This window comes from Scyliorhinus canicula, chromosome 5, assembly GCF_902713615.1.
Source record: "Scyliorhinus canicula chromosome 5, sScyCan1.1, whole genome shotgun sequence".
Taxonomy (NCBI): Eukaryota; Metazoa; Chordata; class Chondrichthyes; order Carcharhiniformes; family Scyliorhinidae; genus Scyliorhinus; species Scyliorhinus canicula.
Window position 1 is genome coordinate 82,465,252 of NC_052150.1, and position 20,887 is coordinate 82,486,138.

At 47.1% G+C, this 20,887-nt stretch overlaps 1 protein-coding gene and 1 non-coding gene across 8 annotated transcripts in view; both read right to left on the bottom strand.

Annotated features, from left to right (window-relative positions):
- The window catches only part of LOC119966096 (RNA-binding motif, single-stranded-interacting protein 3), a 1,648,548-nt gene that overhangs the window by 375,071 nt on the left and 1,252,590 nt on the right, over positions 1 to 20,887 (bottom strand). For all 7 annotated transcript variants that reach the window (XM_038797302.1, XM_038797300.1, XM_038797299.1 and 4 more), the window contains one exon: positions 17,822 to 17,913. In XM_038797302.1, the coding sequence (XP_038653230.1) occupies positions 17,822 to 17,913 (92 nt within the window). The remainder of the gene's footprint in view (positions 1 to 17,821; positions 17,914 to 20,887) is intronic.
- trnag-gcc lies at positions 5,846 to 5,916 on the bottom strand. Its single transcript has one exon. It is a non-coding gene; the product is annotated as a tRNA-Gly (tRNA).

Genomic DNA, 20,887 nt, shown 5'->3' on the forward strand with positions numbered 1-20,887 from the left:
GGGGGCAAAGGCGTTGGCTGTGATTATGAGGGAGATGGGGGGAGGATGGACCCATGGAGACTTTTACACCCGAGAGACCGGGAGTATTCGTTTTTCCCCCGGCGAAAAGCTGTTTTCAAGGATTGATTTTTTTTTTGTGGTGGGGAAGGCGCTGTTGGCTGGAGTTAAGGGGGCAGAGTATTCGGCAATTGTGATTTTGGATCACGCTCCACATTGGATGAACGTGGTCCTGGAAACGCTGTTGACTCAGAAGCCGGGGTGGGGGCTGGATGTGGGGTTGTTGGTGGATCAGAGTTTCTATGATAGGATGGAGAAGGTGACTGAGGAGTATGTGGGGTTCAACTGTACCGGGGAGGTCTGACTGTCAGTGGTTTGGGAAACTCTAAAGGCAGTGGTGAGGGAGAAGAATTTCCGGTACATGAATGTGCAGGCATTTGTGAGGAAGGCCTTTCCATCCTTCCTGATAGCACTGGCCTCCTCATTGCTGGAGCAGGTGCTGTGTATGGGGGGGGGGGGGGTTTGGAGACGGGGAGGGTCGTCTCGACAATTTATGGGAGGATTTTGGAGGAGGATAAGGTGTCCATGGAGAGGATCAAAGCTAAATGGGAGGAAGAGTTGGGGGTGGTGTTGAAGGAAGAGTTGTGGTGCGTTAGAGGGTGAATGCCTCGACCTTGTGTGTGAAGCTTGGGTGATACAATTGAAGGTGGCGTACAGGGAGCATCTGATGAAGTCAAGGATGCGCTGGCTGTTTGAGGGGGTAGAGCGGTCAGAGGGATCCTGCCGATCATATATAATATATATATATATATATAAATGTTCTGGTCCTACCTAAAGTTGGAAAGGTTTTGGAGAGTAGTTTTCAACACCATCTCGGGGGTTTTGCACAGAGATGTGGAGCCCGGTCCCCTGGAGGCCATATTCGGGGAGTTGGACTGGCCGGAGTTGTAGACGGGTGCAAGGGCAGATGTTTTAGCCTTTTCCTTGTTGATTGCTTGCAGGCGGGTCCTGCTGGGGTGGAAGTCAATTTCTCCACCCTGTGCCTCGACATGGCAGGGGGACCTATTGGAGTCATTCGACCTGGAGAAGGTGAAATTTGCTCTAAGGGAGTGAGTGACGGGTCCACAAGAGTTGGGCTTTGTTCATTTCAGAGAGTTGGTTACAGTTGACTGTTAAGTGTGGGGGGTGGGTTCTTATTAGGTGGGAGGTTTAACATGTTGGGTGTGGGATTTTTTGTAAAATGTTGAAAATTGGAATAAAAATACTTTTCAAAGTTTGCAAAAATGTGCAATAAATTGAATATTGTTCAATTCTCATTTTCATTTTCTGTCGCTCATTGTTAGCTTATTATGATCCCAGACCACAACAGTGGCTAGGATACTGCTCTGGAACCCCAATATTATAATTTATTTTCTAAGACTGTGCAGAAAGAATGATTCATTGTGCGGAAAGCATGAAAGGAGTGATTGCATGAAGAAATAAGGATTTGTATTTTTAATACAATATTTTAACTTCATAGTTCAAAAGAACAGCTTATAATTACTTATTAAACACTACTACTCAATTCCCCCTTAAACAACAAGAAAATATACATACTGTTCTCAATCCATTTAGAATTAGCATGATATTGAGTAATACTTACTTTACAGAACAGATTTGGCTCCTGTTAGAACCCCTTTAGACTCGAGCTGCATGTCTTCAAAATGCTGGTTCACCTGGCATGTTTCAGCTTCTTCCTTTTCCTCAGACAAGACTGCTCTGCTTTAAATATTATTACTCTTTTTAATAACAATGCTACTGGGAGAGAATTGTGGACTCAGTGTCAGATTGATCAGACTTCAACTCCCCTTCAAAGCTTTCCCAAAATGTCTCTGAATAGCTTGGCCAGGATTCTCCCTTCTGGGGACTAAGTCCCCACACCAGCGGGAAAACTACCGTCAACCACTCCAGCGTCAACAGCACCCGAAAGTGCAGAATTCTCTGCATTTTTGGGGGCTAGGTGGATGCGCGGAACGGCCAGCGTGATTCCGCGCAAGTGTGGAATGGCCAGCGTACTTTTGTGCATCTGCGGGGGGGGGGTTCTCTTCTCCAGGCTGGCAGTATGGCGGAGCCCAACAGAGGCCCGGTGTGAAAGAAAGAAGTGCCCCCATGGAACAAGCCCGCCTGCAGATTAGTGGGCCCCGATCATGGGCCAGTCCACCGTGGCGGCCCCCCGAGATCGGATCCCCCCCGGGCCACACATACTCACCTGCCAGGTCCTTTTAATCATTCAAAAGAGCTCATAAGCAAACATGCCCATCGCAATCATCACGTGAATGTAACATAATTCGAAGTAGGATATAAAGGAAAGTTCATCTGGGCAGATCATCAGAGGATAAATTATATCTCGTTTCCTTGGGCAGCAGACGATGTTCTCAATCTTGGACCCTCACCCAAATCATGAAGATAAAAAGTAGTGACTGCATATTTGTGTCACGTAGCAATTCTCTGAGAAACATCTGCAACATGGACAGATCGATGAAAAGTCATATATGCATTAGCCTCAGTATAGGCAGAAAATGCACAATTTGTTGAAGTTATGCTGCCTGTGAGAAGCAGAGATGAAGACATGCTCTGCCAAGAGCAACAGTCAAGTCAGACATGTAGCACAACATGATGCCCAAGTTATGTCTTACACAGGCAGTTACAATTAGCCTGAGGTAAAGAAAAATGTCAATATGACTATTTCATACTCTGGCAAAGTTGGACTGAAACTTTATCTTGAATTCATCACAAAGTCCAGCCCATGGTTGTTGAAGGCCCCTGATAGGAATCTGATCAAACAAAGATATTGATGCGGTACCATTTCACCCCTCGCTTGAAGAGGGAAATAGGGTTATCGGGTACATCCTAGCTTATATTCCCTGTATCAGATACATTGTACAAAATATGTTGTGTGGTTTTAAGAATGTTTGTAAATAAGTAAGGGAGGCGATGGTGTAGTGGTGTTGTCACTGGACTGGATGAGTAATACAGAGACCAGGTTAGTGCTCTCGGCACCTGGGTTTGAATCCTACCATGATAGATAGTGGAATATAAATTCAATAAGAATCAAAAATTAAAAGTCTAATGATGACCGTAAAATCATTATCGACTGATAGCAAAACCCATCTGGTTTGCTAATACCCTTTTAAGGAAACCTGCTGCCCTTACTTGGTCTGGCCTACATGACTCCATATCTGCAGCAATGTGGTTGACTGTAAAATGCCCTCTGAAATGGCCTAGCGAGGCACTCAGTTGTATTCAACTGCTACAATGTCTAAAATAATGAAACTGGACGGACCTGGTATTGACCGAGACACAGGAAATGACAATGGCAAACTCAAGCCCAGTCAACCCAGCAAAGTCCTTCTTATTGACATCTGGCTGCTTGTGCAAAAATTGCGGGAGCTGTCTTAAGACTAGTCAAACAACAGCATGATATAGTCAAAGTCTTGGAATCATACCGTAATAATGTCCCAGACACCACCATCACCATGCCTGGGCAGGTCCTGTTCCACCAGCAGGACAGACCCAGCAGAGGTGCCGGTAGCACAGTGGTATGCAGTCGGGAGGTATCCTGCAAAATGCAGAATGTACATTGGCTGGGAGACATAAATATCCATCAACCAGACTGACTCAATCATACCAGTCCAGACTGAGTTGGCCCAGTCCTGAAGTACACAGCTGCTGACTGGGTCTGTGGCAGGTGTGAGGTAGCCAAGAGGGAAAGGCTACTTCACCTCATCCTCACCAAATTTCCTGCTGTGGATGTATATGTCTATGACAGTATTGATAGTGTCCAATACACAGTCCTTGTGGAGATGAAGTTCTATCTTCACATTGAGCATACCCTCCAGTGTGTGGTGTGGCATTACCACTGTACTAAATGTGATAGATTTTGATTGACCAGATCTAGCTACTCCAGACTGGGCATTCTTGGGGCACTGTAGGTCATCAGCAGCTGCAAAATGTTACTCGACTACAATCTATAACTTCATGGCCCAGCATATCTCCCACTCTACCATTATCATCAAGCCAGGGGATCAACCTTGGTTCAATGTAGAGAGCAGGTAGGCATACCAGGAGCAACACCAGGCATACCTAAAATGGAGGTGCCAACTTGGTGAAGCTACAACACATGAATACCTGAGTGCCAAATAGCATAAGTAGCAAGCGATAGACAGAGCTGTGATTCCACAAGCGATGTATCAGTTCTAAGCTCTGCAGTCCTGATCTCATTGAAGAAGGAGGCTCCACAAATATCTCCTCCCTCAGTGATTGGGGAATCCAGCACATCAGTGTAAAAGATAAGCCTGAAGCCAATTTGATTCAGTCCACGTAATATCAAGAAATGATTGAAGACACTGGACGCTGCAAATGACATGAGCCCTGACAATATTCTGGCAATAGTACTGAAGATTTGTGCTCGAGAACTTCCCACACCCCAAGCAGTGCCAGTACAGTACAACCCTGGTATTAACCCAGCAATGTGGAAAAGTGTCCTGTGCACAAAAAGCAGGAAAAATCCAACCCAAACAATTACTGCCCCATCAGTCTACTTTCGATCAGCAGTAAAGTGATGGAAGGGGTCAGTAACAGTGCTAGCAAGCGGCATTTGCTTAGCAATAACCTGCTCATTGACGCTCTGTTTGGGTTCCACCAGGGCCACTCAGCTCTTGATCTCATTATAGCCTTAGTTGAAACAGGGACAAAAAAGCTGAACTCCATAGGTGAGGTGAGAGTGATTACCCTTGACATCAAGGCAGCATTTGACCGAGTGTGGCACCAAGGTACCTGAGCAAAACTGGAGTCAATGGGAATCGAGAGGCAAATCTCAACACTGGACAGAGTCATACCTAGCACAAAGGAAGATGGTTGTGATGGCTGGAGGTCAATCATCTCTGTTCCAGTATATCACTGCAGGAGCTCCTCAGGGTAATGTCCTAGGCCTAAGTATCTTCAGCTGCTTCATCAATGACTCCCCCCATCATAAGATCAGAAGTGGGGATGTTTGCAGATGACGGCACAATGTTCAGTATCATTCGCGACTCCTCAGATACTGAAGCAGTCCATGTCCAAATGCAGCAAGACCTGGACAATTTCAAGGCTTGGGTTGACATGTGGCATTCGTGCCACACAAGTTCCAGGCAATTACCTATCTTCAACAAGAGAGAATCTAAACATTGCCCCATGACGTTCAATGGCATTACCATTGCTGAATCCCTACGATCAACATCCTGGGGAGTTGACCAGAACCTGAACTGGACTAACCATATAAGCACCGTGGCTGCAAGAGAAGGACAGAGGTGAGGAATCCTGCGGTGAGTAACTCACCTCCTGACTCCACCACCGACAAACAGTAGCAGCCGTGTGTACCATCTACGAGATGCACTGCAGGAACACACCAAGACAGCACCTTCAAAAGCCATGTCCACAACCATTTAGAAGGACAAAGGCAGCAGACACATAGAACATAGAACATAGAACAGTACAGCACAGAACAGGCCCTTCGGCCCTCGATGTTGTGCCGAGCAATGATCACCCTACTTAAACCCACATAACCCGTATACCCGTAACCCAACAATCCCCCCATTAACCTTACACTACGGGCAATTTAGCATGGCCAATCCACCTAACCCGCACATCTTTGGACTGTGGGAGGAAACCGGAGCACCCGGAGGAAACCCACGCACACACAGGGAGGACGTGCAGACTCCACACAGACAGTGACCCAGCCGGGAATCGAACCTGGGACCCTGGAGCTGTGAAGCATTGATGCTAACCACCATGCTACCGTGAGGCCCAACAATTAAACACCAGCCAGCTTTGCATTGGCCGGGAATCGAACCCGGGCCTCCCGCGTGGCAGGCGAGAATTCTACCACTGAACCACCAATGCTACTCCTGAGGATACGATCACCTGGAAGTTCCCCTCCAAGTCATTCATCATCCTGTCTTGGAAATATATCGCCTTCCTTCACTGTCATGGGGTCAAAATCCTGGAACTCCCTCCCTAACTGCACCATGGGTGTATCCTCACCACATGGACTGCAGCGGTTAACAAAGACATCTCACCACCATCTCCTCAAGGGCAATTAAGAATGGGAAACAAATGCTGGCCTAGCCAGTGACGCCCACAACCCATAAATGATTTTTTGAAAAATTAACAAATGTTAACTATGTTGTTAAATAATCTAAAAAAGATCTTCCCTCATTTTTACAATCAACCATCACATATTAATGAATAAGTCATCAACTTAACAGAAATAAAAATGATCAATGTTGATTTAGAAACTTGGTGTCTCGGAGGTACTACATTAGTCATGTGAGCTCTCTTCCCACTGCTCCCCAACTTCACCCATTCCAAGAGTGTGTTCATTGGTTAGAAAGGAGGTGCAATATCCGAGTAATGTAAACAGTGAGTTGAACACACACAAAAATAAAATGTGCAAGAATGTGGGGCTTGAACGGCATGGATATAATTGATAAGACTGTAATGAAGGTAGATGGTTCTTGGCCATTCATTCAGCTGACACAAAATAATGAATGCAGAGGTATTCGTCATAACTTTGAAACTTCACAGTCCTGCTGCGGAGCCTTCTCTGCCAGCTGCACTCATCCAAAATTTGGACACATGCGACACAGGGTCTACTTACTATTTGATATAATGGTTGGAAAATTGTGGGCAGTGTGCACACAGATTTCTGATAATTGTTAGGGTTCTTGAAAAAACATATAAAGTAACGATAACATGCTAACATTTTGATGAACAAACCAACCAGACCAACAATTATCCTCAATGTATTTCAGCCATCATTGTTCTGCATCCAACCACTCGAGCCCCATCCATATTTACAGAAGCACAATAACCTCTGGGGACCCAATTTACTGAGACTCAGACATATGAAAATGAGAATTAACCAAAGCAGTGTGAGCCTCATAATAGGGTCAGTTGACTTATCGCTCTGTTAATGACAACAGTCTGGCAGGCATTATTTTAAAAGGGGCCCTTCCTTGATGGAGATGTGCAAAGCCCCTCCCAACCCCCACCATTTCAGGCAGTCGACCTGTTGACTACGCCCTGTTAAGACCCTGATTGCAGTTTTAAGGGACACAAGGGAAGAGCAGGTCCCATACCAGCCTCCCCGAACAGGTGCCGGAATGTGGCGACTCGGGCCTTTTCACAGTAACTTCATTTGAAGCCTACTTCTGACAATAAGCAATTTTACTGTATGGTGTAAACGCGACTGCTTTTCTGAATGCAAACTCAGATGCACAGTGATGTAGGTGCACAGCGCTGTATTTATCCACTATAGAACAGTACAGCACAGAACAGGCCCTTCGGCCCTCAATGTTGTGCCGAGCCATGATCACCCTACTCAAACCCACATATCCACCCTATACCTGTAACCTAACAACCCCCCCCTTAACCTTACTTTTATTAGGACACTATGGGCAATTTAGCATGGCCAATCCACCTAACCCGCACATCTTTGGACTGTGGGAGGAAACCGGAGCACCCGGAGGAAACCCACGCACACAGGGGGAGGACGTGCAGACTCCACACAGACAGTGACCCAGCCGGGAATCGAACCTGGGACCCTGGAGCTGTGAAGCATTTATGCTAACCACCATGCTACCCTGCTGCCCCTATCTGACACAAAGGCCTCGATATTTACTTGGAGTCAAGAAGAGAGTGGGATGATCAGGGCAAGGAGGGACTTCAGATGGGAAGACTAGAAATCTAGGTTTTCCACACATCTTGATGAGGCAGGACATCTATTTTTTTCTGAATCAAATTTCATGCAAAAGCCAGCCCAATTGTCACGTTTTCTGTAAGGTTAGAAAGTGATTTGTCAGATAAGTGTAACTGTGGGGTGGGCAGGAGATATGAGGGGTGAGGAAGAGTGACTGACAATGGTAGAGTTTGGCCAGGCATGGAAGACCAGTCGCACAAATGCAATGCTTGGCTCTGAGGGAAACACTCCTGCTTCTCCGAGCCCATCATCTTGTCCATTCCTCCTCTAACCCACCAAACCACTGAAATCTTGACCTGCAAGTGTTAAGAATGAAAATGTAGCTAAAACAGAGGCACACTGTCTCCTTAAAATATTTTAATGGTCAACCCACCTCCAGAGAGTGAGCTGGTTGCATGACCCTCACCCCCCTCTCCAGGTAAAAGCGTGCCTCTGTTAAAACTGGAAGCAGGCAAGTCTGAGGCAGCTTGGAGTCAGCTTTGAGAAATCTGAAATTATACTCCTTCGCCCTCTCAACTCACCAGTCCTTGGAGGTTCCAATACACCCAGAAAGTTCTACCTGTCAGGGAAGTAAATGATCAATCTATTCGGAACTTAAAAAAAGTCTGAAAGCCATGACTACTGAAATTGCTATATTCTAAATTAATGGATGATGTTAGGTGTGAGAGTAATTGATAGATATTCGATGGAATCTTACGCACCCAGGATAGTGAAGACCACACTGTAACTTGGTCCTCAAGATTCCTGAAACTGAATTGTGGTAGCCTTTTGTTCTGCTTTTCACAAAGTCAAAGATAAATTGGCTTGTCTCTGGTGGTGTCCAGTTCCATGGCTGGATCTGGTGGCTGCTCAAGAATTCAATTATCCTCCTATGGAGGCTTTGAGTAAAGAAGGCAACAATGTTTTGCCGCTCAAGTGTCCAGACACAAGCACTAGGTGATTCCTAGTGTGAGATTTTAGGTCACAAGGCTTTTTCCAAAAACAAAGAAATAGTTAAAAAGTGACAAACTATATCCATCTCATGAGCTGTGGGAAACAACCAAGCAGCATCAATGTATTTTTACAGTGTCACTACAGAATCACGACAGTGCAGAAGGAGGCCATTTGGCCCATCAAATCTGCCCCCCCCCCCCCCCCCCCCGAAAGGGTGCCCCACCTAGGGGTCAGTCCCCCACCCTATTCCCTTAATCCAGTAGCCCCACCTAACCTCTAACCTTCTGGACACTAAGGGGTAATTTATCATGGTCAATCCACCTAACCTGCACATCTTTGAATTGTGGGAGGAAACCGGAGCAACCGGAGGTAACCCATGCAGACACGGGGAGAAAGTGTCCATGCAGTCACCCGAGGCCAGAATTGAACTTGGGTCTCTGGAGCTGTGAGGCAGCAATGCTAACAACTGTGCCACCGTGCCGCCCGCTCTGGCTGTCTTTGCAAAGTCCATTCCATGCCTCCACTTTGCTTGTTCTATTATTTGTTACTTCTTCACCCCAATCTATGGAAAGACTGCAAACTTCTCAAAAGCATTTTTACGCCTTTAAAAGCCTCCCACCATTTTTGTCATCTCTATTTGTCAACTGTTTCATAAAATAAATGCACATTGGAATCAACCCAAAAGATTTTGAATTTGGTTACTGTGCATTTTACAGAATTTAATACTGATTATTCAGGAGAAGCTGCTGTGAAATATAAAGTGACAAGACCAACATGGCCATTTTTCCAAGGTATTTTTACTTTATATTTACCAAATCCAAAAGCATCATTTTCATATTGTTTCTGCATGAAAACCGTTTTTTTCCCCATAAATCAGCATAATCACTTTAATTTTCATCAGTAGCTCTTTATGGGCTACATGCTTCTACAATTCCCTCCCAGCCAACTATCATAGTCACACTTATTGAGCAAGATTGGAAGGAGCTTATTCCAATGATATTCATCTGTTTTTTTTCACCCAAGACTCCCTACTCTAGGAAAGCAGAACCCCCTCTTCTTCTCATGGAGCCATAGACACATTTTCATCCCAGAAGGAGACCGTTTGGCCCATCAAGTCTATGCCAGAACATTTCCTTATTAGGAGCACTATCTTACTGTCCTTGAAAAAATCCTCATGATGTTAAGCAACCAATCATCTTTGACAACCTTTTTGACTCAGCTGTCATGTGAGTACCCACTGCCTTAGAAAATACTTGATGCCCCTTTAGGCTAGCTTTTAGAATTGAGGGTGCGGGAGAGGAGAATCATTATTGTAACAGAAAAGTGGCTAAGGGAGCTGTTGCCTTTGCTGCAAACCTTGTCCGATTACCTTGAGACTCTTTTGCCCTCAAAAGGAAATGCACTTCCTTCAAACTAGTGGTTGGCTAAATACACAAGTCATATTGACGAGGTTATGTTTTCATCATGCATCAGGCTAAATTTATCACAGAAGCTTCTGGATTACCTTTTGTTGTCCATGCTTGTTGGCAGCAAAATGCACTAGGACCTACCCAGCATTTTGGGTTGATCCACTGGATGGTACCAAATCCATCCAAAGTTTACCATTAGTTCAGACTTGTGATTAGTTCTCCATTCATCAAATAAGTAGGAGTTGTGCTATTCTGAACTTGAATCTACTGATGGTTTCAGGCAACCCAATCAGATTTCCAGAAACGTATATTTTTCTGCAGATGCGATCCTTGAGGCACGATTCACTACTTAGCATGGAGCGGATTGTGGAAGTGATGAGCTGTTGATAGAAAACGTGAGCACAACCCGGATGGGGAAGCATGAGAAAGAAACATCAATGAAGAGTCAAAAATAAGGATGAGTCTCCTGGAGACTCTTAAAGTGATGCAAGCCTCAACTGACGACTTTATAAAGGAAAACAACTGTAAAATACACAATGGGGCCAGAAGCTAACAGAGCTGACTTTTTAAAGTTGGACACACTAATTTGTCAACAGTTTATGAACAGCTATCAATGATGAGACTAATATCTGTAAATGCTTCCTATGTTTACAATCAAGGAAAGTGGAAACTACATGATTGACACTAAATTCTTGAAGGGACAGTCTCCAATTATTTTCCAGGAACTAATTTAAATAATCACCTCTTCATCATGGAGTGTGATGAATGGGGGGAAATTGGAATTCCTGCAATTTAATTTTTCACCTTTGAAACGAGATGGGCACGATTCTCCATTCCCCACGCGGCGTGGGAGAATCGTGGGAGGGCCCCCGACAAAATTCACGCCCCCCCTCACGATTCTCCCCTCCCCCCGGCTCGGAAGAATCGCCGCTTGCCGTTTTTCACGGCGAACAGCGATTCTCCGACCCGAATGGGTGGGCCGAGTGGCCTGCCGTTCGCGGCTGTTTCACGACGGCGGCAAACACACCTGGTCGCTGCCGTCGTGAAACGGGAGTGAGAAGCCCGTTTGGGGCTTGTAGGTGGCCTAGAAAGGAAAGAGCACCACGACTGTGCTCGGGAGGGGACAGGCCCGCAATCGGTGCCCACCGATCATCGGGCCGGCGCCCAAATCGGACGCACTATTTCCCCTCCGCCGCCCCGCAAGATCGACATGGCTGCTGAGGGGAAAGACGGCCACCGCGCATGCGTGGGTTCGTGCCGTCAGCATCATGACGTCAGCCGCGCATGCGTGGGTTGGAGCCGGCCACCTTGCGCATGCGCTGCTGACGTCATTAGGCGCGCCGGCCGCGTCATTCTCGGCGCGACGCCCCCGCGGCCGAGATTTACGGAGCACCGCTCCTCGCCCCACCGGGAGGGGAGAATAGGGGGCGAGGAGCGGCCTCCGAGGCCGTCGTGAAACTCGGCCGAGTTCACGATGGCCCTCCCGATTTTTCCCGGGAGCGGAGAATTCCGCCCAATAACTTTTTACATTGTCACCTGCACACTAAAATCTGTTTCAAAGCCACAAACAGATTTTGTTGCTGGGAAAGTTTCATAAAAATCCAAGTTACATTGACTTGTACCCAGATTTTATTATTTTGGATACACTAGTCTCGGCAGAATCAGTGACAAGGTGGCATTACTAACTTACCATATTTTCTACAGGATTTGAGAGGCATCCAGGTGCTGATTTATTCATGGTCACCATTTGTGCCACTCCACAAGTAATTGACAGAAGGTAGTTCTCAGTATTTGATGTAAGACTGCCTGTCCTTCCATGTCATCAGTTAGAATGGTATCTAATTATGTTGCACACACACAGACCATTCTATACTGGAACTATACTGCTTTATTTTACTATCGTTGGGTCAAAATCCACCATGGGTATTCCTCCAACACCTGGACTGTTGCAGTTCAAGAGGACAGCACACCATTGCTTCCTTAAGGGCAATTAGCAATGTACAACAAACGCTGGTCCAGCCAGCAATGCCACATCTCATGAACGAAAAAACACTTTCGATGTAATTGAAAGATACCGATCGAGGGGAGCCAATTTCTGAATGTTAATTGAGCCTACGTTACGTGGGTGAAATTCAAGCCCCCCACCCCCGCCAATGGCAGATTTGAAGTTGGGGGGAATTTAAGTGTGTGGGGGATGCCACTGGATTCCCGTCTCTGCCCCAGTGAAGTCCATAGTGGTAAATGTAAATATGGACTCCCAGAAGGGTTTCAAAAACCCAGTCTGTCACCGCCACTGGCAAACCCCCCCCCCCCCCCCCCCCCCCCCCCCTCCTCCTCCCCCCCTACAAGAAGCAACCCTTTCTGCATAACACTCAGCCACCACTTTTGCACCTGTGGCCTGCAGTTCCTCACTGATCCTTGGTCTCTGCTGCATTGCACGCAACAACTTCTGCTCTCCCACTGGCGCTGCTGGCAATGAGGAACTTCTGGCCTTTGACTCATCAGCAGCTCTCAGGAGCAGAATTTAGGCTCCTTGTGTCCTTGATCGAGGGGAAGGCCTGCCGCTGGCCAGTTAATGATAATAATCTTTTATTGTCACAAGTATGAAGTTACTGTGTGATGTACCGTCAATTACCACGAGACGAGAATGGTGCAACAATCGAGGCTTTATTGCACGAAATGTTGTGCCTCCTGCAGCTGGAACCAAAATGAAAGCAGCGCAGGAGAGCACAACTTTTATATGCTGCCTGCTGGGAGGAGCCAGCAGGCTAGACTTTACCATGGTACCTGTAATACATGGGCAGTACCATAATACATGTAATGTGTTACTAGAGGTGTTTACCACATTCACCCCCGTTTAAAAGAGGAAAACATTATAGATTGAGTATGTCTGGGGCTCTGACCCTCCGCTGCAATCGCCTCAGCCCTGGTGGTGATGTGGGCGCGACGTGGTCACCTGCGACTCCGGGAGCGAGTTGTCATGTACTCCGCCACCCCTTAGTGGATCCAGTGAGGGGACGGATCCTGCTGGGGTGGGGGTCTGCGCTGAGGTTCGCTGGTGGGAGGGTGGGTGGCGCAGGGGTGAATGAAGCAACTGGGGGGGAGAGCGGTATCAGGTTGAGGGTGGGGACCCAGAAGGTGCCAGGTCCCGGAGGGAGACTGTGTCCTGTCGCCCGTAGGGGTATGCGACGTAGGCGTACTGCGGGTTTGCATGGAGGAGGTAGACTTTCTCAACCAAGGGATCCGATTTATGGCTCCGCACATGCTTCCGCAGGAGAACGGGTCCAGGAACTATCAGCCATGTTGGGAGCGAGACCCCGGAGGTGTACTTCCTGGGGAAGGCAAACACACGTTCGTGAGGGGCCTCATTAGTCGCCATGCACAGGAGCGACCGGATGGAGTGGAGCGCGCCGGGGAGGACCTCCTGCCAGCGGGACTGGGAGATTTCTAGACCGAAGAGCCAGCAGGACGGCCTTCCAGACCATCCCGTTCTCCCTCTCCACCTGCCCGTTTCCCCGGGGGTTGTAGCTGGTCATCCTGCTCAAGGCGATGTCCTTGCTGAGCAGGAACTGATGCAGCTCATCACTCATGAAGGAGGATCCCCGATCGCTGTAGATGTAGGTGGGGAAACCGAACAGAGTGAAGATGCTGTGCAGGCCTTTGATGACCGTGGCAGAAGTCATGTCGGGGCATGGGATGGCGAAAGGGAACAGGGAGTACTCATCAATTACGTTGAGGAAGTACATGTTGCGGTCGGTGGAGGGGAGTGGACCTTTGAAGTCCATGCTGAGGCGTTCAAAGGGGCGGGAGGCCTTCACCAAGTGCGCTCTATCTGGCCGGTAGAAGTGCGGCTTGCACTCTGCACAGACTTGGCAGTCTCTTGTTACAGTCTTGACCTCCTCAATGGAGTAGGGAGGGTTGCGGGCCTTGACAAAATGGAAGAACCGGGTGACCCCTGGGTGGCAGAAGTCATCGTGGAGAGCCCGGAGTCGGTCCACTTGTGCGCTGGCACATGTACTGCAGAATAGGGCATCAGGGGGCTCATTGAGCTTCCCCAGGTGATACAAGATCTCATAGTTATAGGTGGAGAGCTCAATCCTCCACCTCAAGATCTTGTCATTTTTGATCTTGCCCCGCTGCGTATTGTTAAACATGAAAGCAACCGACCGTTGGTCAGTGAGGAGAGTGAATCTCCTGCCGCCCAGGTAATGCCTCCAAAGTTGCACAACTTCCACAATGGCTTGGGCTTCCTTTTCGACAGAGGAGTGCCGAATTTCAGAGGCATGGAGGGTGCAGGAAATGAAAGCCACGGGTCTGCTCGCCTGGTTGAGGGTGGCGGCCAGAGCTACATCTGATGCATCGCACTCCATCTGAAAGGGGAGGATCTCGTCGACTGTGTGCATCGTGGCCTTGGCGATGTCCGCCTTGATGTGGTTGAATGCCTGGTGGGCCTCAGCCAAACTGTGGACGTGATGAGTGGGAAGACCTTGTCCGCATAATTAGGGGCCCACTGGTGTAATACAAGAAAAAGCCCCAGGCATCGTTTCAGGGCCTTGGGGCAGTGGGGGAGAGGGAGTTCCAGATGGGGGTGCATGCGGTCGGGGGTGGGCCCTAGGACTCCATTTTCCACTACATAGACAAGGATGGCTAAGTGGTTGGTGCGGAACACGCATTTCTCCTTATTGTAGGCGAGGTTTAGGAGATTGGCGGTATGGAGGAATTTTTAGAGGTTTGCGTTGTGGTCCTGCTGATCGTGGCCGCAGATGGTGACGTTATACAAGTACGGGAAGGTGGCCCGCAGCCCGCACTGGTGAACCATTCAGTCCATCTCTCGCTGGAAGACCGAGACCCCATTGGTGACGCCGAAGGGAACTCTAAGGAAATGATAGAGGTTGCCAGCTGTTTCGAAGGCAATGTATTGGCTGTCCTCTGAGCGGATGGGGAGCTGGTGGTCCGCAGACTTCAAGTCTACTGTGGAAAAGACTCGATACTGCGCAATCTGATTGACCATGTCAGATATGTGTGGGAGGGGGTACACATCGAGATGCGTGTACCGATTGATGGTCTGGCTGTAGTCAATAAACATCCTGTGCTTCTCCCCAGTCTTCACTACCACCACTTGAGCTCTCCGGGGGCTGTTACTGGCCTCAATGATCCCTTCTCGCAGAAGCCGTTGGACCTCCGACTTGATAAAGGCCCTGTCCTGGGCACTTTACCGTCTGCTCCTAGTGGCGACAGGCTTGCAGTCCGGGGTGAGGTTTGCAAACAGTGAAGCAGTGAAGGTGGATCGACCTTAAGGGTCGTGAGGCCGCAGACGGCGAGGGGGGGGGGGGGGGGGGGGGGGGGTGCAGGAGTCCGCCGAATTTCAAAGTAAGGTTTTGGAGGTGGCATTTAAAATCAAGACCTAGTAACAGGGCAGAGCAGAGATGGGAGAGGACATAGAGCCTGAAGTTGCTGTACTCTATGCCCTGAACGGTGAGGGTCACGTCACAGTACCCCCGGATTTCCATGGAATGAGATCCGGAGGCCAGGGAGATTTTCTGGGTGACGGGGAGTACCAGGACGGAGCAGAGCCTTACAGTAGCAGTGTGGATGAAACTCTGTGCTCCCGGAGTCAAAAAGGCAGGTCGTCTTGTGCCCGTTGATCTTTACAGTTGTCGAAGTGGTCGCGAGATTGTGGGGCCGAGACTGATCCAGGGTGATGGAGGCGAGCTGCGGAAGATGTTGGGAGGTCCCGGGCTGATCAGCGGTGGTGGAGGTCTCAGCGGGGAGCGAACGGCCTGATGAGCAGGGGTCCTGAGGCACAGTCCAAGATGGTGGCACCCACGGGGCGCATATGGCAGGCGGCATCATAGATGGCACGCCCAAGGGCCGCATGTGGCTTGTGGTGGAGAAGATGGCGGCGCCCATGGGCCGCACCGTGGCTTGTGCAGGAGAAGATGGCGGCGCCCCTGGATCACACACAGGGGGTGTAGCAACACCGGGCCTGGCAAACGGAAACAAAGTGGCCCTTCTTCCCGCACCCATTGCAGGTCGCGCTCCGTGCCGGGCAGCGCTGCCTGGGATGTTTGCTCTGGCCGCACAAGTAACACTTGGGCCCCCTGGCGTTGGCTGGCTGCTGCCTGGCGCAGGCTTGCGTTGAGTTCGGGTCGGCAGCTGGTGGGGCCCATGATGCCTACAAGGGTGTCACGCGGTCAGGGCTGTCGGCCTCCAGATTACGGGAGGCTACTTCTATTGAGTTAGCAAGCTGCCTAATCTCTGCAAGATCGAGCGTATCCCTTCCAATAGTCGCTGACGAACATACGTAGACTTCATGCCCGTGACGTAAGCGTCTCTGATTAATAGTTCGGTGTGTTGGACTGCCGAAACTGCCTGGCAGTCACAGTTCTTGCCGAGAATCTGTAGAGCCCGCTGGAAATCATCCAGAGTCTCACCCGGGCGTTGCCGCCTCGTGGCCAGGAGGTGCCTGGCGTACACTTGATTCACCGACTTAACGTAATGTCCCTTTAGTAGCGTCATCGCTTCTGTGTAGGTGGGTGCATCCTGGATGAGGCAAAAGTTTCAGGGCTCACCCGTGAGTAGAGGACATGGAGCTTCTGTGGTCCGAGAGTTCTTCAGTGGCTGTCTGAGGTACACCTTCTAAGCAGGCTAGCCAGTTGTCGAAGGTGGACGTGGCGTTGGCTACGTGAGGGCTCAGCTGCAGGCGATCAGGCTTGATTAGGAAGTCCATCTTTTAAAATCTTGTGCAATAAATTGATGTACCGTTAATTACCCCGAGACGAGAATGGTGAAATAATCGAGGCTTTATTGCACAAGATGTTGTGCCTCCTGCAGCTGGAACCAGAATGGAAGCAGCGCAGGAGAGCATACACTTTTATACGCCGCTTGCTGGGAGGAGCCAGCAGGCAGGGATTTACCGTAGTACCTGTAATACATGGGCAGTACCGTAATATATGTAATATGTTACTAGTGGTGTTTACCACACTGTGAAAAGCCCCAAGTGCCTAACTGGCGCTTAATACAGTGGGCCTTCCCCAGAGGAGACAATATATGGCTCTTGGTGAATCTTTAGCCAATTGGATGAAATCCTACTGAGGAGGTCTATCTATCTTTGAACAATTGAGCATCCAGTACTGTAATGTTAGAGCATCTGTGTGGTCTTATTTTCATGTTTCTCTAAATCTGTAAACCAAAACAGCATTTTAAAACTCTTGAAGCATTTTTGCATTAGTTCCAATCTCAGTTCACTGTTTCTCGGTGTATCATCATCATTTTGATGAGAAAATGTAGTGCAAAATCTGTACAATGTTCAGGCAATAAAACACACTTTTCCAAACAAGTAATGACAGCTTGAGACAAATTGTAGCATGGTTACATGAGGTCAGAGTCTCTATTAATAGCATTACTAAGTAGCAATGCCCTTTTAAAACTGTAAAGTAGTCACTGAATGTTTTACAAGAATTAACTCCTTAAATAGGTTGCAAGCATATTTAATTTTGTACATCCATGTTGTGTGGCAGTAAGTATTTGCATGCATCTCATCAATAAACCAAGCAGATATTTTCTACAAGTGCACAGATGCACAATGTTCACTGTTACTAACTGGTAAATGCTTTAATCCAACAGACATTATCCTAATTTACAATCCTAATGAAGAAACGCTGCAATGCAGAGACAAAATTGCTTAATTGTCAAGAATGCTCACCTTTGCCATCTGGGCTTGTACTCCACTGGCTTTGAGAGATGCCACTGCCTTCTGCGCAGCTGCCGGGCTGTCAAAATCTACGAAGCCATAGCCTGTGAAAGACAGTTACCGTACAATATCAGCACCAGTTACGTGCATTGAATCCAAAAGCAGTCAACTGCAACAAAGGAGCCTCTTGTTTGACCCAGAATCAGATTAAAATGAAAAGATCATTCGTCTTTCCTAAATTCTGCTCTCATTCCTCCAGGACCGTATCCTGCCTATGTTGAAGGTATATATGGAACTGAGTACAGGAACCAATCTCATCAAAGGAGGCTTTATTTGCTGGGCTGATATAGAAGCACACTGAAGGTGATGCATTGGTTGTAAACCCTAATTTAACTAATTGGTAATAAACATTTGACTGGAACCTTATTCTGACAGTGCTTTTTTTAAAAAACAGAACAGTCGTCATACAAAACATTCCCTTATTCTGCATTTATGTAGCGGCATGGATTTTTTTCTTTATCTTTCCTTTTAAACTGGACTTATTGTACCAGCTGTTGCACACGAGCTGAGTAAATGGGGAAAATCACAACGGGCGGTGAACTCGTAAGGGAGGTAAGGAGTAGCAGGGCAGGGGACAGATTATTTTCCATACTCGGGAATGAACACTTTGCAACAGCTTTAATGGCTGTGTCACTGCAGCAATGTCTGAGGGAAAGATCTGAGTTGGTTTATGCAAAAGCTGCAAAAACATACAATTGAGGGCACAGACTGAATGGGCATGCAAATCCAACACGCAGTAGTCGGGATTTAAAAGATTTATGAGTGCCATCAAGACATTCCTCTACACATGAATAAAACTAACATTGAGACAAAGATAAATCATGTCAACAAGCATGAGGGTTTTAATAGATTTCACTACAGTCAGGAAAAATTCCCAGGACAGAACAATAACTTTAATAATACCTGTGTCACATTCTGGTTAGAACAGTAAATAGTTTCCAAGAAACTGTGAAGGACAGTAGGACAGAATTTCCAACCCAAGCAGGATCTGATGGAATGCAATGGCAATTCTGCTGGGAAACTCCGTTTTACCTATGAGCCTCATTTTCACTGGTTGGTTATGGAAGCCAAGCACCCATGGTGGCCCAGTGACTCTGTGCAAAATGACATGATCTCCCAACTAGAAGGAAAGTAACTGCAATACCATTGCAACAGCTTCAACTCCATGTATCTCTCAAAGTTGCAAACCAACCAGGCGAACATAATTGCTGGTCTTTTGTTGACAGTGGGTCAATGTCGTTGCATTCCCTATCTAACACACAATTGGAGCATCATCAGCTCCAGAACTGAAGTGGTTCAAGGGAAACGTTCGACATCACCTTCTCGGGGCAACTGGGAAAGACAGTAAAAACGTCTTTTACTGGCAATGTCCACATCTTTAGAGCAAATTTCTAAAAAAGTGTCACAAATCTTCATCTTCTCAACCTTAAGTTAGACAGTCTCTTTACTCTCCCTATTCCCAATATACCGACCATCAGTTAGGACAAGATACTGTCATCTGATGCTACAGTTCTTTGGTAGGCTGGCAGGAAACATGAACCTGAATATTATTACAAATCTTCTCACTGAAGACAATTTGCATTGGATGCTGTGATATGTATTTATTCAGAAAAGCAACAAAAGGTGTAGATGGATAGAACAGAGCAACATTTTCCCATATAAACTACATATTTCCAGTGTGCATGAATTAATTCAAAATGTACAACTTAAAAGTTGCAAATCTTTCCTTTCAATCCACGTAAAACAACAAAGAACAAATGCTCGCAAGTAGGAAAGAAGAAAAAACATTTATTATTTCAAGAATTATCCATTCATGGAAGATGTTCCACCATTTAATCACTGACTTCGGAGGATAGTCAAGCAAAGGTTCCCCATACTTATTTATACTCTTTATTCAAGCTTGTACAGTTGCGTTCTGCACACACCCACGGTCCGTAAAGCACACCTCCTGTTAAAAGCGGTGAAACAGGAGACACTTCACAGCCAGCAGATAGCTCAAAGGTGGTCCAACAGATAGCTCACAAGTCACAAATTTGCGTCATGGTCAGTCTACAGAATAAAGATCGGTATCCTGTCAGTTGTCTGTGCCTGACTTATCTTATCTACAGCACAGTTGGATTGAAACTGGAGAGAAAAATGTGAATTTTAATGGGCATTCTGTAGCCTGAGGAAGGTCAGTTGAACCCATTGTGCACTGCAGAAGTTTCTATTTATTTTCACAGTCATTTCACTACAAAAATTATAAAAACTAAGTAAGGATTGTTACAAGAAGACATAATGCACTTGGAGTTAAAAAATATTTTCAGTGAGTTTTCTAATAGACAAAATATATCTTTATACAATAATATGCACTGTGCTTCTATCAGATGTCAGTATACAACCCACAAATCTAAATAATCTACTGAATCAATATGTTGTAAGGCTAACCTAATTTATTTTTAAGATTAATCAACTTGTTTTGGAAGAAAAATATTTTAATTTGGTTGGCTTTAAAGGAAAGACAAAAGGCTGTACAGGGGTCGAATTTCCACATAACCGTCACTACAATGGAAGATTGGTGGAAAGCCTGAAGAAACATTGCAAATTACCACTAATGCCATTCCTCTGGGGATCTCTGCTGATCATCTGTGCAGTGGGCGATGGGGAAAACCTTCATGGAAATTCTAGTCCTCTGCAACTTAGTTTAATTAATTTTGATTCGGTAAATTTGAAATGCGCAGCTGATTCCTTGACACTAGTTCTAGAATTTGAACACCAGGGTTTATCAGTATGCAACAGGTTTTCAACAAGAATTAATATCAAGTACAACTGTTCAGAGAGTAGAGTAGATAAAGCATGAACTGACACCAAAAGCACGACGGGCTGGATTTGATCCAGCAGGTTTGAGGGTGGTGGAGGATGGGGACGGGGGTGAGGAGAGGGAGCAGGGGGGCATGTAAAATGCAATGGATCACCTACCTGCCATAGGCTGTCCCTGCTTCCAATAGAATTTTACTAGCGGCAGAGTTCGCACTGGGT